Genomic DNA, 15,150 nt, shown 5'->3' with positions numbered 1-15,150 from the left:
TTAAAGAGGTTCGACGAGTTTCGAAGATATCGAGCTCAACGTGATTTTACGGGAGTTCTCTGTAAAGTTCTAACAAGTTGGAGCTTGGTACACCGGCTCGATTCCGCGCGACGATAAAGCCTGGATCGTTCATGGGAATCCCCAGCATCCAAAACGGTGGGCTCGAGTCGATTGGCAATCAATCTTGTCGAACAATTAGAAGGAGGGCCGAAGGGATGGGAAAATCGACGAGTAAATCTCGAAGCGTCGATTATTAATTAAAGATATCCCGATGATACCGGCAAATAGCTGACTCATCCATGTTCAAATTTCTAAAAACTCTTCTTTCATCCGTTACGATGATGGATATTTGTTTTAATTAAAAATTCAAGGTTATATATATATATATATAAATATATCGATATTTTCTTTTAATATCAGCAAAAATATTCTCTCATTTTGCGCGGAAAAATGGGAGGAAAAGAAAAGAAAAAGGAAAAAGAAAAAATATTCATTTCATTTCATTTTATCTGCCGCCAAAAAAGTCATGAAATTCTCACGTATACGAGATAGTTATACGAATATATCACGGGCTACATGATGAATTATGACGGAATTCGTAGACGTGGGGAAGCTAGATCGAGATACAGAGATATAATCCATGTAAAACCAACCCCGTCGATTTTTCGTCTCGATCATTCTTTACAACCACGCGTCGCGTCTTTAAATCTGGCTGCAACAGGCCGTGCACGAACGTCTATTTATATTAGAATATAAGTTCAACCGAAGTGTCCTCTCGAAGAGAATGAACTTCTCGAGGAAGAGGGATATCTCATCTCGAGATTTTATCTCGCCCCTCCCCCTAAGAACTGTACATCTCGTGAATCGCCGTTTCGAGTCGAAGATGGGGGATGGAGGCTGTTGAGTTTTTTCTCAACTGTTGTGAACTTGGCCCGAGGCGACAGGCCTCTACGATCGCCTGTACAGTGCTTGGCCGCTCTCTCACAATCGGAATGCATAAATCGTACAATGTGGAACACGTGCATGCAAATGCTTGACATTTATAAATAGCGCGCGGGTACGAGACGAAAATAGCGAAGGCTGCAACCACCGGGAACAGAGAGAAGGAAGAAGAGAAGAGCGGGCGAGCGCTGCGAGAGCTCCTTGCAAACCCACCCTTCCCTCCGCCTCGCCCTTTTATTGCACGGGGCGGGTAATAAAGGCAGTTTTCTTTCTACGGAATGAAATCGCTGTTGCATGGATCATCGCCTCCTCGCCGCGATCGATCACCCTTTTTTTATCCTTCGTGTAAACATTCTTCATGGAAACCCTTCCCGTCCAACGGCTGTTTGGATAATTTTAATACGACCATTCCCGCGCCTGACCCACATAAATACCTCTTTCTTTCCTTATTTATCGGAGTTAAGGGAGAAATCCTCGTCGGTTCAGACGCCGTCCAGGATTAATGGAGGCTTCCGTTTGTCTCCCCCTCCCTTCAGGATTGTTAGACCCAGATTCGACATTTCCATTAGTCCATCCATATAGAGCCACTCGTCCCGTCGATAAATTCCTTCCTTGATGGGCCAACGTCTCGTTCGGCTTATGCTCGAAACGCGATTTGAACAGCCCTCCGAATCGCTTGCGAAACTCGGATGGAATTCGAACATGATGAATCGGAAGAATTGGTAGTTCCATGTATATTCATGGTTCTATTACCGATTTTGAGAAGAATTGAGAATTAAGGAATCGAATTACGTTAAGATACGTGAAAAATTTCTGCAGAAAAGTCATCCGATTGTTTCTCCTTTAACTCGAAAATGGCTTCCTGGTCCTTCGAATCAATTATTCCTTTTTTGCAAAGTTTAAAACACTTGCCAACAAATCTATCAGATTTCTCGATCGATCGTCACGGATTAGGATTCTTGGAAATTGTGTTTCAAAAATTTCACGTCCTCTCGGCCCGTTTAAAATTCAAGGAACAAGGTTTGACAACTGTCTGCGACACACTTTACCTTTTCTTAAATTGGATTACTCTCAGCGAGGGGGAAAGTAAGCCGCCCCCGTTTAATTTTCGTGGAAGAGGCGAGGAAATAGGGGGATAAATAGGGGGCTGGCTCGGCGAGAATCAGCGTCGAGACGAATCGAGCGTGTCTGCTAAGCTGAGCAGATGATGCTCTCGGGGCGATTAATTTGATTAATCACCAAGTTGGTGCCGTTCATAATTCGAGCAAGTAGCGCCCCGCGGCATGGATGCCCTCGTCGGGGGACGATCGCGACGCGTACCCTTCAATTATTCCTAATCCATGGAATTATACGGCCCCGTTTCTCCTTCCAAATTCGTTGAAAGTTTGACGAAAGTTTCTCGTTTCTTCATTGTTGGGACTCGTGTCTAGAATTCCCGGGGACCAGATTCGATTCATATTTCTTACCCATCGATTTAATTTCTTTTTTTTAATTTAGATTAGATTTGTCCGTTTGAAATTACGCGGTAACACTTTATCGTTTTATATTTTTCAATCTTATTAATCTTATTAATCTGCCTTTAATTAATTAAAAATCGAAGGGGTGATTTTTATAGATATTTAAAATTCTCCCGACTCTTCTATTTTCTTTCGTTCCGTTATTTTTGTAATGCTCGTTTCAGGCACGCGCGAGGAAAAAGCAAAAAGGATGATCTTTTTCTAGAATCGGTTTCTAATCGGTTAGATTTTGATAATATTTCCCGTCGTTCGAGCAAAATTCGGATAATTTTCGTAGAATTTTGGTTTATTTGACAAAACGCAAAGCTTTCCCGTATGTTTTTCTTAAGGGTAAAGAAGAACGTTAGGAAGGTAAGCAAAGATGAATATGATAGGATAACGGCAATAAGGAAGATAGGATCGCTTTCATCGCGCAAAAATGGCGAGGACACGTATAAACACAAAAAACATGTACAGCTTTTTAATGCGATTGGAAAGAAAAAAAGAAGAATAGTTCGTGAACGGAAGTGAGAGATTGCAAGCGAGAGGGAGGGATGGAAATGGAAAGTGGAACCATCGAGATTCGTATCATCGTTACGATTTTTTCTTTTTACGTCCATCTTCCATCTTGTTTTTTTATCAACACGATGATACGACATTTTAATCTTGCTGAAACTGCGAGAAAAATTTATTTCTCTCCGTTTTCCGCGATCTAGCGATTCTATTTGCAAATTCGCCCCTCCCGGAACGAATGAAACTCCGTGCAAAAAATCGACAAAAGTCACGCGCGACTTATTACGAGTCGTGCGCTCGTTAAAGATATCATCGTATCAGGTTCGCTCACCTTTTATCCCGACGAATGGATCTTATCTCCCTCCTGTTTCACCTTCGATCTTCCTTCCGATTTCTAGTCAAAATATTAAATAATTTACCGTGATAATTTCCATCGATCTTGTATACCCCTCGTACGAGATTCTCTCGTAAATTAAAAAAAAAAGAGAGAAAGAGAGAGGAATAAATAAATACGAACGAGTAATTTCTCAGCCGACGATGAAAAATTGTGCAATCGCGCTTCGTCTTCGTCAGCCTCAGAATTTTCCTCAAATATTTTCTCTTGTCTCCTCGTCGCGATACATCTTGTTAGAAGGGAAATCTCAACTTGTCGCGGCGGAATTGTTTTATTTACCTTCACATCTTTTTTCTCCCCTATTTCTTTTCTCTCTTAATCGTTTAACAATCGATTTCAAAGAGAGAGAAAGAGAAGAATTGGAAGAATATCGCGATTTCGGGGGAGAGGCTCGAACGAAAGCGAATTTGTCTCAAATCCGGATGGAAAATTCGGATCAGGTAATACAATTTCAACGGTTAGAAACAGGCCACGCCTATCTATTTCGGTTTCCTCCTTTCTGTCTACGAATCTCGAGACAGCGCGTTTTCCACCCTTCGATCGATCTTTTTTTTCCCCTCTTTGCCGGCTTTGTCCTCCTCCTCCTCCTCCTCCTCTTCTCTTCTTCTTCCTCCTCCCGCGGAGGACGAGGAGAGAGGTGGATGACGCACGATCATCCTCCTCGCGCAAGGTGAGAATGCGCTTTATTTTCGGACAACGCGCTCTAAGAGACCGGGGCGAAAATCTGGAAAGGGGCGATGCGTGTACGTCTTTTAATAGCGTGTTGCATCCTGGTTCTGGCTTCGACGCCTAGAACGAAAAATAAATGCCCGCGTGAACGAGCCGACGAGCGATTCTAACTATAAATCATCCGTCCTCCAAAAATATGCAATTGCGATTTTTCCTTTCTTTCTTTCTTTCTTTCTTTATTTTCTCACTTCGCGCACTCTTTTCCCGGGAAAAACGCTTCATCCCTCCCCTCCTCCTCCTCCTCCTCCCCTCTCCCCCCGCTGCGCAAGCGGCACGAACTGGTTGGCCAGTTTTTTGCGCGGAAAGAATCGAAGAAGTGGGTGATGATCAGTGCCAGTGAATCGAACAAAAGAGAGAGGAGAGCTATTAATAGGTTGGCAGATATACAAAGAATTTTACACGCGTCAAAATAAAATTAATCGCTCGCGGTATTAAATCTATCGGAATCTCCCCCCTTTCTTCCCTTTCCCTTTCTTCAAAAATTTCGCGCTTTCCCATCGGATCTTTATTAGTTAGTGTAGTTCTTTTCTTTTCACGTGGTATTATTTTTCGTAGGATTCTTCCTCTATTGCTACGAGTTTTCTTCCCCGGTGCAGGGACGGGAAACGCTTCCCCGATCGAAGCTCTTTTAATTCCATGACATTTTTCATTATGCGGATCGCGGCGAACTTGTTCCATTTGCCGCCTATGAAAAGGGTGCCCGCGATCCGTTTCAACCGTGATGGACACGGAGCAAAAAGCTCGAGAACGGCTCGATCCCATTTTTATCGATCGGTCGTGTTTATACATCGAAAGGTTGCTTTGCGTCCACCGAGCAAGCAAACACGTTGCGATCGATTTTTTTCCCCGGATGCTCTCTTCCTCGTCTCTCTCTCTCTCTCTCTCTTTTTCTCTCCCCCTCGTGTTTTTTTCTCCCCTCCCCCTTCTCTCTTCCCTTTCCTTTCGATTTCTCTCGTGTCTCGCCCGATAAAATAAATTCGAGTCCATTACATTCGATTCTCGTTAGCACGGCGGATAGAACAATGGATAAAATGGAGTAATGAAAATAAAGGGGAAGGGACAAATCGTTTTCTTTTTTTTTTCGACGAATTTTACCGAGAGATACACAATCGTGCTACCCTCGTTTGGGAGGGGGATTTAATCGAAAGGAATGTCTCGAGGGTCATCAGAATCATCTCTGCTTGTTTTTTGAAACATCTTTCACTTGGTCAGATTTCAGATTCTTCTTTTGCTAAGCGAAAATATGCGATAATGCTTCCAATAAATTATCGAGATGATGTGTATTAATGGTTAAAAGTTTGCAGTCATTAAAATCCAAAGTATACAGTTCAAAAAATAAATCGAATAATTTTTCTTTTTCCCGGCGAGAAAGTTTGATCGGTTAAGAATTAAAATTCGTACATTCGTTTCCCGGAAATCAGGGCGATTTACGATTGCCATTTCATATCTAAGACGAGTTTAACGCGCGCGCGTTTAAGCGACAAAATATTCTCGCGGTGTTGGTCAAGCTCGCGCTTCTCTAAAGATAGCTCCCCCAAAGATTCTCTCCAATCCATGAATTTTCTAAGATTCTAAACACGTTCTTCGTGTTCTTCTCGAGAGAACCGCCTCTCATGTCGAATCCAATTTCCTATCTGAATGTCAATCGCGAAATGTGTAAAACAAAATTTATCCAAGCGATATCCGGTTTAACGATTCCCAGTGAAAATTCCGCCACGCGAATTGTGATAATATTTTGCCGGATAGAGTCTTTGATCCGTCCACTGTTTCCTTAGCAGGCTTCGAATTTCTCTATCTCTTCGAAATCCGCTTCTCTTGATCACGGAACGGCACAAGTTGACGCACACAAACTTTGTAGACAGACTAAACACTAGAGAATTCCGTTTGCGGATCTGTCGAGGGACAGGCAAGTTCCTGGCGACTCGATTGTTCACTATGCAATTGTTCCTGCAAATTGTACAATTTTTCTTCGATTAATAATAATAAAATTTCTTCCTAGTGCACGCAAACGACGCGTGTACTAAAATACGCTTTCTCTGGGTCAATCTTGATCTGTATAATCGATCCGATAATAAAAATTAAAGTTTATATCGAAACGCTCGAGGAATTCCACTTTATCCCGCTTTGACACGGTCCAAGTTTCGGTTCCAAATTTATTTAGTTGTACGGAAAATAGGACGTAAACAGATTCATTCGCAGAATAGCTTCGATCCCCGAAGAAACAACGCGCACGCTCCATCGAATCGACTAAAAGTGAACAAACGACTGGACTCGAGTCGAGGAGTTAATGAGGAAGGTTCGACGTGGATGAACGATCGGTCGCATAAAATATACGCTTTCGCGGAGAAACGACACTGTTAATTAATTTTAGTCCCAACTGTCGACGAGTCGAGAGACCATGTGCATATATATATATATCTTTTATCGTTCTATTATTACGTAATAACGTATCACGTACACGCGTTCGAGTTTAACGAAACACGTCGGTCGATCATACGGCAAATTCGACGAGACATTGGAATCGTGCAATTGGGTCGTAAAATGTTTTCCAAGGCGGTTTTAGTAGTCGGTTGAAGAGTGGTCGTAAAATAGGGTCTCATGGCCATTTTCAACGATTCGATGTTTTCGATGTTGCGGAGATACCGCAATGGCCTCCATTCCAACAACAAAGTTTTCTTCAAGTTTGCGTACGGTTCCTTTCCTTTTACAGGGATATCGATGCGCGCGTTTTCTTTTTTTCAAGATAGTAGGTTAAGGATAGGTTAAGGAGAGTTTTCGCGGCTCGAATTTTAAACGAATTGCTCGACGCGATCTCTAAATTTCACCTCAAGTCAGTTCTAATGGCATTAAAATACGATATCTATCCTCCAGTGGATATGTACGTATGATCGTGAAGAAAATAATATCGTGAAGATTGAATTTAATTAACGTTTTCGTGAATCGAACACGAGAATAAACGAGAATCTGTTTTGATAATGTTGGAGGAAGCGATCGTTTCGAAATTTTATGCTTCACAATATTTTCCAAGACGCTCTTCTTCTCTCGACCGATCAATTTATCGGTTCGAATAAAAAGAAAAAGGAGACACGAAGAGAATTGGACGGATCGAATAAAAATTTTTAAACGAAACGATTGGATAAACTTGGATTCTCGTTTCGATCGCATTTCTGGAGATCTCGAGGAAGGAGGGATCAGACAAGTTACTATTTTTTTTAGAAAACTTTGAAGAAAAAAGTAGAGGAAAAAAGGAGAAATTCTTTAAAGCCGAATCGAAGTTGAAGACGGTAAGATCGGATTCATCGGCGCGTGAAAGTAGTTCTCCCTTCCAGTTCGCTCCCTCGACGATCCTCGTTTCCTTTGATTCGAGGGAAGAAAGGATAAAATAATCGGATAGTCGAGATATCGTAAGGATCTGGACAACGAGATCCGAAACGATTTCTCAAATTTTTACTAATCGAATAATAATTGCGCGTAATTCTGGTGGAAAGAAGAACGGAAAAATAAGGAGATCGTCGAACCTGCTTCTTCCAATGTTGCTCTGAGATTCTTATCAAAAAGTTTAAAGTTTACAAAGTTGTTGTTCACACCCTCGTTCTACGATTCGAATTCGAACAAGGGTTGATCGACTGTTTCTCAGGGAAGGAAAAGTTTGATCGCGAGGGATCAATTCAACCTCTTTAACAAAGTAAGGTAATTCAAATCGAAAGTGTCCCGAATGAGGAATGATTCATGGAAAGAATTTGCAAATTCTTTGCAAGTTCATTGCGAACGACCAATCGAGAAAGGGATTTGTTCGTGCACCTTTACTTGCGATGCAATTGCACGATACGTATTGCCAAATATTAAAGTATCACAAATCATACACACTCTTCACTTTTTGTCAAACATTATCATCATTTCCGCGCAGAATATTACAATTTATAAACGATATCCCTCCCATTCCCGTTCACGAAATCGGGAGGAATAAAATGATGAATAATTCTCCCTGCAAAAAGAGCAAAATAATTGCGTAAACAGCGCTTTTAGATCTCGAATACGAAATATCAACGAATCGATCCGGTTACAACAGCACGATCATAAGCGTCGAGAAGCTCTCCATTCACCGGAATGGATTTAAAAATAAAATATCCGGGGATAGAGATAAGAGAAAGACAAACAAACAAGACGAAAAGCTTTCACCGCAAACGGCGCGTGATTCGATCGTTGAGCGAAAAACCAAAGTCGATCCTGCGGCAGGTGAGAGAAAGCTCTTCTTTTTTCTCTCCCCTTTCCAATCTCCCCTCTATTTTCCAAGCGAGGAACATCGCCAATCCTCGTCGAGACGAGACCAGGGGGGTTCGCTTCATCGAATTATGTCGCAGTTTCCGGGGGAGGGAAGGGTAGAGGCCGCCGTTTCGTTCCATCCCGCGGGAACTGGATGCCGGCGTGCCGTCAACTAATTCGGCATACATCGCTGGAACACCGGCGATCGACCCGGATCGCGGCCTCCTGCATTTTCCCTCTTAAGCTCCCCTTAACTATCCCCCCTCTTCCCTCCTTGCTTCCCTCCTCTGTTCACTTCCGTCCAATTAAAAACGCGGTTATCCTCGGGAATCGTTGCTTGAATGCTCGATGAACCTCGATCGAACCTTTTTTAATCTATTTCGGCGCGAGAAAATATATTGGGTCTGGTGATGGTTAGAATGTAGGGAATTGTTAAGGAGGAGAGAGATGAAAAATGCGTCGAGGAAATGGAAAGAAAGATTGAATTTTAAAAATGAATTCCTTTTTGTTATTTATGAAAAAGATTGGGTAGTTTTGTTCTCTTTTTTGTTTACCTTGTATATACGTGGAATACTAGTTTTTAGAAATTTTGGCAATTAATGTACATCGATTTACAACTCGATTGTTCGTACGCAAAATTTACCCGACGATGAAAATATTGGGATGGGCGGTGTTTGCCAGGATCTTACGACTCTCCGACATTTCACCGACTGTTTAAACATCTTTTCCCCTCGTGCTAAGCTCGGATGAATTGCTCGGTCGGTTTGCAAAGCTCGGTGGGTAACGAGCGGTGCCTTCGTCGCTTGCCAATTAGCGCACACGTTTCTCTTTTTAATAATATAACAGGCTACGTGTGCGGCTTGCACGTTGAAACCGGCCATAATTACGTGGAAACCGCCGCCCGCTAATGCGTGCCAGGGCAAATACGTTACGACCACGGGAATCCACGGCTTATCGTACGTGCCTCTCAAAATGATTTCTGCCTTTGTTTCGCGCGTCTCTCGACGAACAGTTCGATTGCACCGATCAACAAACCCTTCTTTTCCCTTGCCTCGCTCCATCTATTCCTTTCAACAAATTCTTATTTGCTTTCACAATCTTTTTAATGATGCAAATTTATCGAGAGATGGGAAAGAGAACGAGAGTACAATCGAACAAAATTTCAACACGGTGCGTCGCACCGTAATCTCCCGATAGGATCTTCCCTTTAACGTTTTCCCTTTCCGCTGACCTTTCTCTCGATTGCATCTGTCACCGACCGATAAATTCTTGGACAAACTTGGACAATCGAATTCCCTGTTCCTTTTATTTATTTGTTACTTTATAAATGTTACGTTCCTTCCCTGAAGCTTCGATTCGAGCAATCGGTCACGCGCATCGAACGTGACGTTTCCAATTTCCTCGGCCCATTTCCCAATTTGCCGATGTTCATAAAAGTCGTCACGTCGAGCCACGATCAGGCGGCGTATCGTTTTTTTCTTTCTCTCCTTCTAATCGTTTCGACGCTTTTGAAATTTCACGAGTGGGCAAAGTGTCGGAACACTCGAACTCGTTGTCGATCGAGAACACAACGGCGGAGAAACTTTTCTCGAATTCGTCGCAAGTTTCTCGCGGGGCACGCGTCTGTTTAAGAAATATGGACAAGCAAGGGAAAAAGCTGACGGTAGGATACGAGTTACTGTTTCCAAAAATTTTTTGAATTATTCCTTCGACTTATTATTTCCTTCACTTCGATCACTAACTTGATTCGTCGGTTATTCTTCGATCCTCGAACTTCGATCTCTCAAAGTGAAATTTTTTCACTCGAACACCTTTTTTAATCTAACGAATCAAATTACTCGACTTTGATCGAATCATTTTGCTTTAATCCATTATATCCATTGTGTTTTCGAATTTATTCCTTTTTTTTTTTTCAATTCGATTTTGACTTTGATCAAAGTTTGTTTCTCCCGTTTCGACGGTCGCGTATCAATTTCTCGTTTGCATTTTGAACGGTTTAATATTTCTATTTTCACACGCGTTTAACGCGTTTATTGGGCAGAGAAAAAAGAAGAAAAAAGAAAAGTCAGAGCGATTCGATGGCGCAAACGTTCTCGAGCGAGTTCTCACTTTCGCGGTGTAATAAAAGACGTCGCAGCAGACGCCCTGTGTGTAAAGTGGACGCGACGTTTGCGGCGCAAGCTTGCGGCATTGCTTGCCTTCGCGAAGGAAGGACATTAAGCACGGCTAATTTACACGCAATGCACGCCTCCAGTATCGATTTTATATGCCGTACCGTACTTTTCTGCAATTTCTATTCAGAATTCTATCATTGTCGATTCTCCGCGTAAAATCCACGTAAGACGAGCAATTGTAATTGTTTTAAGCTTTGTTTTATATTCGAGTATGACAGTATTTTGTACGGAATGTCTTATACATTTTATTGGGAATTAAAAATATAATTTTCCCATCCATTCAACATTTGTTTAAGTAAACGTATTTTGAATATTGTCGAATAAAGTGCAGGAAGTCTTAAAAAAATATATATATATATTAAAGTTAATAAATTGATTCTGCATCAGATTAAATTTTAATAACTAAAAGACCCCTCACATTGACGATTCTCGTTATTAAACGACAATTCGAGACGCAAAATTGATATAGTTAATAAAAGGAAAGGAATGGTAGAAAGGAGAAAGAGAGAGAAAAGAATTGAGAGATAAAAAAAAAAGAGAAACTCATAGTTGATACAGTCAAATGAATTCGTAAATGCACAAACTCGAGAGGAGGAAATGGGTGAGCACGGTTTCGAGGGCACGTATAATCGAAGGAAAAGTTTTATCGTTTGCCCGATAAAGAGGAATGGGTCGTAATCTTTACGCGATATCGCGAAAACTCTTCCTGTCCTTCTCCTCCCATTTCCCTCCCACTTTCCCTGTCCCTTTTCATCCTACTTTAACGCGACTCACCAAAGAAATCGAGAGTAATAACGTTCTCGAAACGAAGCTTCCCTCTTCCCTCTTTTCTCTTACCTATTATAAAAATCCACAATGAAATTTATCGCGGATTTTTCAATTTTCAACCCTTTCAACCCCCTCACGATCGTTTTTCTTCAACCCTGTTTGAACCAATCGTTTCGAAGCTGCGCGACGAGATTCTTCTCAGGGATATTTATATTTATATTTATATCTAATCCCAGTTTGTCGATTCGAGTAACTCTCGCTTCACGAAATACTTCATATTGCAGCGATAAAGTATGATTGACACGCGGGGATATGAGGTTAACGCGTAAGGGGAAATGGCCCGTATATAGTCAGACCGTGCTCGTTCCGTTGCGCTCTTCTCTCTGACTGTTGCTTGAAAAATTGTTTCCGAGCGAAGATTGATCGAATCTTACATTTTCATCCCGTTCATCCCCCATTGTATTCCCCTGTTGTAAACGATGTCGATTTATTTACCATTCCGTTTATTTGGAAACAGAAGGAGGGAATGTATAAATCTCGCCAAGTGAAATATTCTAACTAACGAATTCTCATCTTTTCTCTGTTTCAGGTACGGTGACATGGTTCCGAAAACGATCGCGGGAAAAATCGTGGGGGGTGTATGCTCTCTCAGCGGTGTCCTTGTGATCGCTTTACCGGTGCCTGTTATCGTCAGTAATTTCAGCCGAATATATCACCAGAATCAGCGGGCTGATAAGCGAAAGGCGCAGAGGGTGAGTGTGAAAGTTTTTTCCTTTCTCTCTTTTTTTTTTTTTTTTTTTTACATTTCTTATCGAAGCGACCGGACCGCCATCCAATCAGCAGTATCAGCCGCGGATGGAAAATGATGGTGGATTCGGATCACGGACCATCTATCTTCGCGTTGTTAATCTGTTATCGGTAACGCGTGTTATCGTAAACGAGCACGTTACGTTTCGAAATTTAATTCGACCTTAATTCCGGCCCGATCCAGTTGTAATTCAACGGATCGCCGACGAGTGGAACGAATCCGAGTGGCGAATCCGATTAACATTAATTTACGTTCCATGGAAATGACGGAAGGTTCCCTCCATCCTTTTCCATATGGATTTTCTTCCCCTTTTTTCTCTTTTTCTTTTTTTTCCCCCATTCGATGGAATATGGAAGTTAGTTTCGTGAAATGTCTTTTTTCGTGTCCACAACCGTGCCTCATTGGACTTTATTTCTATTTTTCCATGTCTTTGGACTTTTAGTTTAGCTTTCCACGGATTTTTTTCCCCCCACGGATGCTTTCATCGCGTTTGATCGCGATAAATCGCTTTAAACTCGACCCACTTTGAATATCTTACATATCGGAAGCAGAATTTTAATATTGCCAATGTATTCCTCTTCGTAACGCACGCATACGAAGCCGAAGAAATTTTTTTAATATCCAAAGGCGAGATATTTCGCATGCGAGACGCGGAGAGCCAACCACCTGGTGGATTCAAGCATACTCTTGGCTCCTTGGAGAGGAGAAACGGACTGTACATGATTAATTCCCTCATTTTTTTCACATCGCTTCTTCTTCCTCTTCTTCTTCGTCTTCCAGTACAAATATAATATCTATCTATTTTAAAATCCTGCTTCAACGTCAGATTCAGAATTAATCCGACGCGTGTACGGCTCTCCATTTATCGGCGATCGCATAATGACAAGATTTAATTCGACGTTACATAACGTGATCGAATTGGGCTATATCGTCATTCCGTGCGGTTATCTTACCGGGTGTCACCGGTGGTCAGGAATGCGAGCAATCGATTAGAACGAGGCTGGTGCACGGTGCACGGATGGAGAAAATGGAGCAGGTGACAGCAATTTCGAGTTGCGGTGGACGGTGCAGCCGTCGTTTCGTTGATGTATTCTCAATTTCTCGAATTTTTCGCGCGAACCAAGGGGACAATTTAAAAAATAAACTCGAAGAATTTAAACTCGTCTGGAACAGAAATAGTCGTCTTACGATTTTTCTCCGTTTGCTTTACTTCAATTGAGAGGGATAAAAAAATCAGTGTAAAATCAAATACAATTTGTACAATTGGAATCGGCATTTCTGAAAATCGAGGAGAAATTTCGTAGGAGGAGGTCATCTTCGTCATCGTGTCTCTACACCGATCCCAATAATGAAAGAAAAAGAAGAAAAGAAATCATGGACAAGCATCGATCGCCGACATATTTTATTAGCACGGACATCAAAGGCCCTCCCTATGAAGGCGGGAATGCTAATGAAACCTCTGCGATTGCCTCCTTACTCTCCAGAGCTGGAGGAGTTGGGGAGTCTTTAATAGTCGAATGGAATCGTCATTCCGATTATCATCGCTTTCGTTCCGCGACTCGCTAAACCGGTCAATTTGATCGAGCACCCATTAAGCCCCTCCCTCATACATTTTCCTCCTTTGAGCCTCCTTTGCTCTTCCCAGTTACCCTCGATCGCGATTGTTACCCGCAATTGTTCTCGTTAAAGTTGAAGAGATCGTCGAGGTTGTCTTGACACAAAAAAAATCCCAGTGCGTTTTCCATTCGACAAATTGCTCTTGGAAATGTTAAACGGCCCTCCCCTTATTATCTTCATCGGCGATAACTCGACGAATTTCCGTCACGAATTCAAGAAAAAAAAAAAAGAAAATTAAAAATCGAAATTAATCCGAGGGAAGACTTTTTCTTCGACTTTTCTTCGATTACTTCGGATAAATTAGAGTTCAAACGCGATGCAAAAGCTTGGTCCACGAAACAGATGATCGTTTTTCCGAATTAGAGGAATTAAAGGCAGACACGGAGACTTTGGCTGGCAACCTGTAATTCCTTCTGCCTGGGAAACGGGATCAGGAATCTTTACGCGGAGGGAAAGAGAGAGCAGAAGTTTGGGTTGGCCGATGGCCAGCGGTTACCCTCGGTTCATTACCACTATCCTGTGTTCCGCGAGAGACAGAGGCAGCTGGCCGAATAAAGTGGAGGCTGGTAGGATCACGGTCGAGCAACTTCCGCCCGTTTCGCGGGGTTGATTGATAGCGATTGTTGCTCATCGTTGTTGCGTCCTGGGAGATCCTTTCGCAGAGATTGGGACTGAGTTAACACTTTCCCTCCATACTCGTACAATTCTCGCCCCGAAAATCACATATCATTGGAAATTATTCCAATTACCATTCATCCATTTCTATCTACCTTTACTCGATGAAAAGATAAAAAAGATCCTTACGATTTTCACACCATTTTGGTGTGCATCTAAGTATCTACTAATCTTTCCTTGATTAGGAAGAAAATTTCAACAATTTTCTTTCTTCTATCTTGCTAAAGGTGGTACATTTTTCAATTTAGTTTCAGCCCTGTTTAAAGCCTGTCGAGTGGCGCCCCCGAGTCCGATTAACAGTTCCAGAAACGAATTTCTCTTTGTAACCGTGCCACGCATTGTTAAAAAAAGAGAGAGAGAGGAGGGAAATTTCATCTCAACTTTCGTAACTTTACATAACTCGCTTTGCTACGTCGTTTCAAAGCGGCTTTTTTATATATAAACCCTTCTCGCGCACGTTTTTTCAACGTAACGGCTTCGAGGATTCGCTTTCCTTGCGCGCTTCCGGTTCACGTTCACGTTCTTTCACTCGTTGCCAAGTTGGCGGGCCGAGACGGAAAAAACCGCAATCGAGTTTCACTTACGTTCATTACGTAGGGGGCGAGGAATTGCAGACATCGAGCCAAGGAATTCGAGGCAACTTTTGCGAAATTTCGGGGGAGAGGACAGTTTCCCAATTCGACGATTCCCTCCCCCCTTGAAATCGGAGCCCGCTTTCTTTCGCGCGCCTCCCCCTCCCCCGCTTTAATCTGCAATGCAGATGCGTCCCAT

At 42.3% G+C, this 15,150-nt stretch overlaps 1 protein-coding gene across 11 annotated transcripts in view; it reads left to right on the top strand.

The window, feature by feature from the left end:
- LOC108004322 (potassium voltage-gated channel protein Shal) overlaps positions 1-15,150 on the top strand; it is a 155,689-nt gene that overhangs the window by 30,791 nt on the left and 109,748 nt on the right. For all 11 annotated transcript variants that reach the window (XR_009833454.1, XR_009833453.1, XR_009833452.1 and 8 more), the window contains exon 3: positions 11,869-12,031. Coding sequence is in view for 8 of the 11 variants with exons in the window: in XM_062087299.1 (XP_061943283.1) it covers positions 11,869-12,031 (163 nt within the window). In the remaining 3 variants the exon portion in view is untranslated. The remainder of the gene's footprint in view (positions 1-11,868; positions 12,032-15,150) is intronic.

Source organism: Apis cerana, linkage group LG1 (assembly GCF_029169275.1).
Source record: "Apis cerana isolate GH-2021 linkage group LG1, AcerK_1.0, whole genome shotgun sequence".
In the NCBI taxonomy this organism is placed as follows: Eukaryota; Metazoa; Arthropoda; class Insecta; order Hymenoptera; family Apidae; genus Apis; species Apis cerana.
The sequence above is the reverse complement of the archived record's forward strand: the minus strand, read 5'-3'. Positions and strand labels throughout refer to the sequence as shown.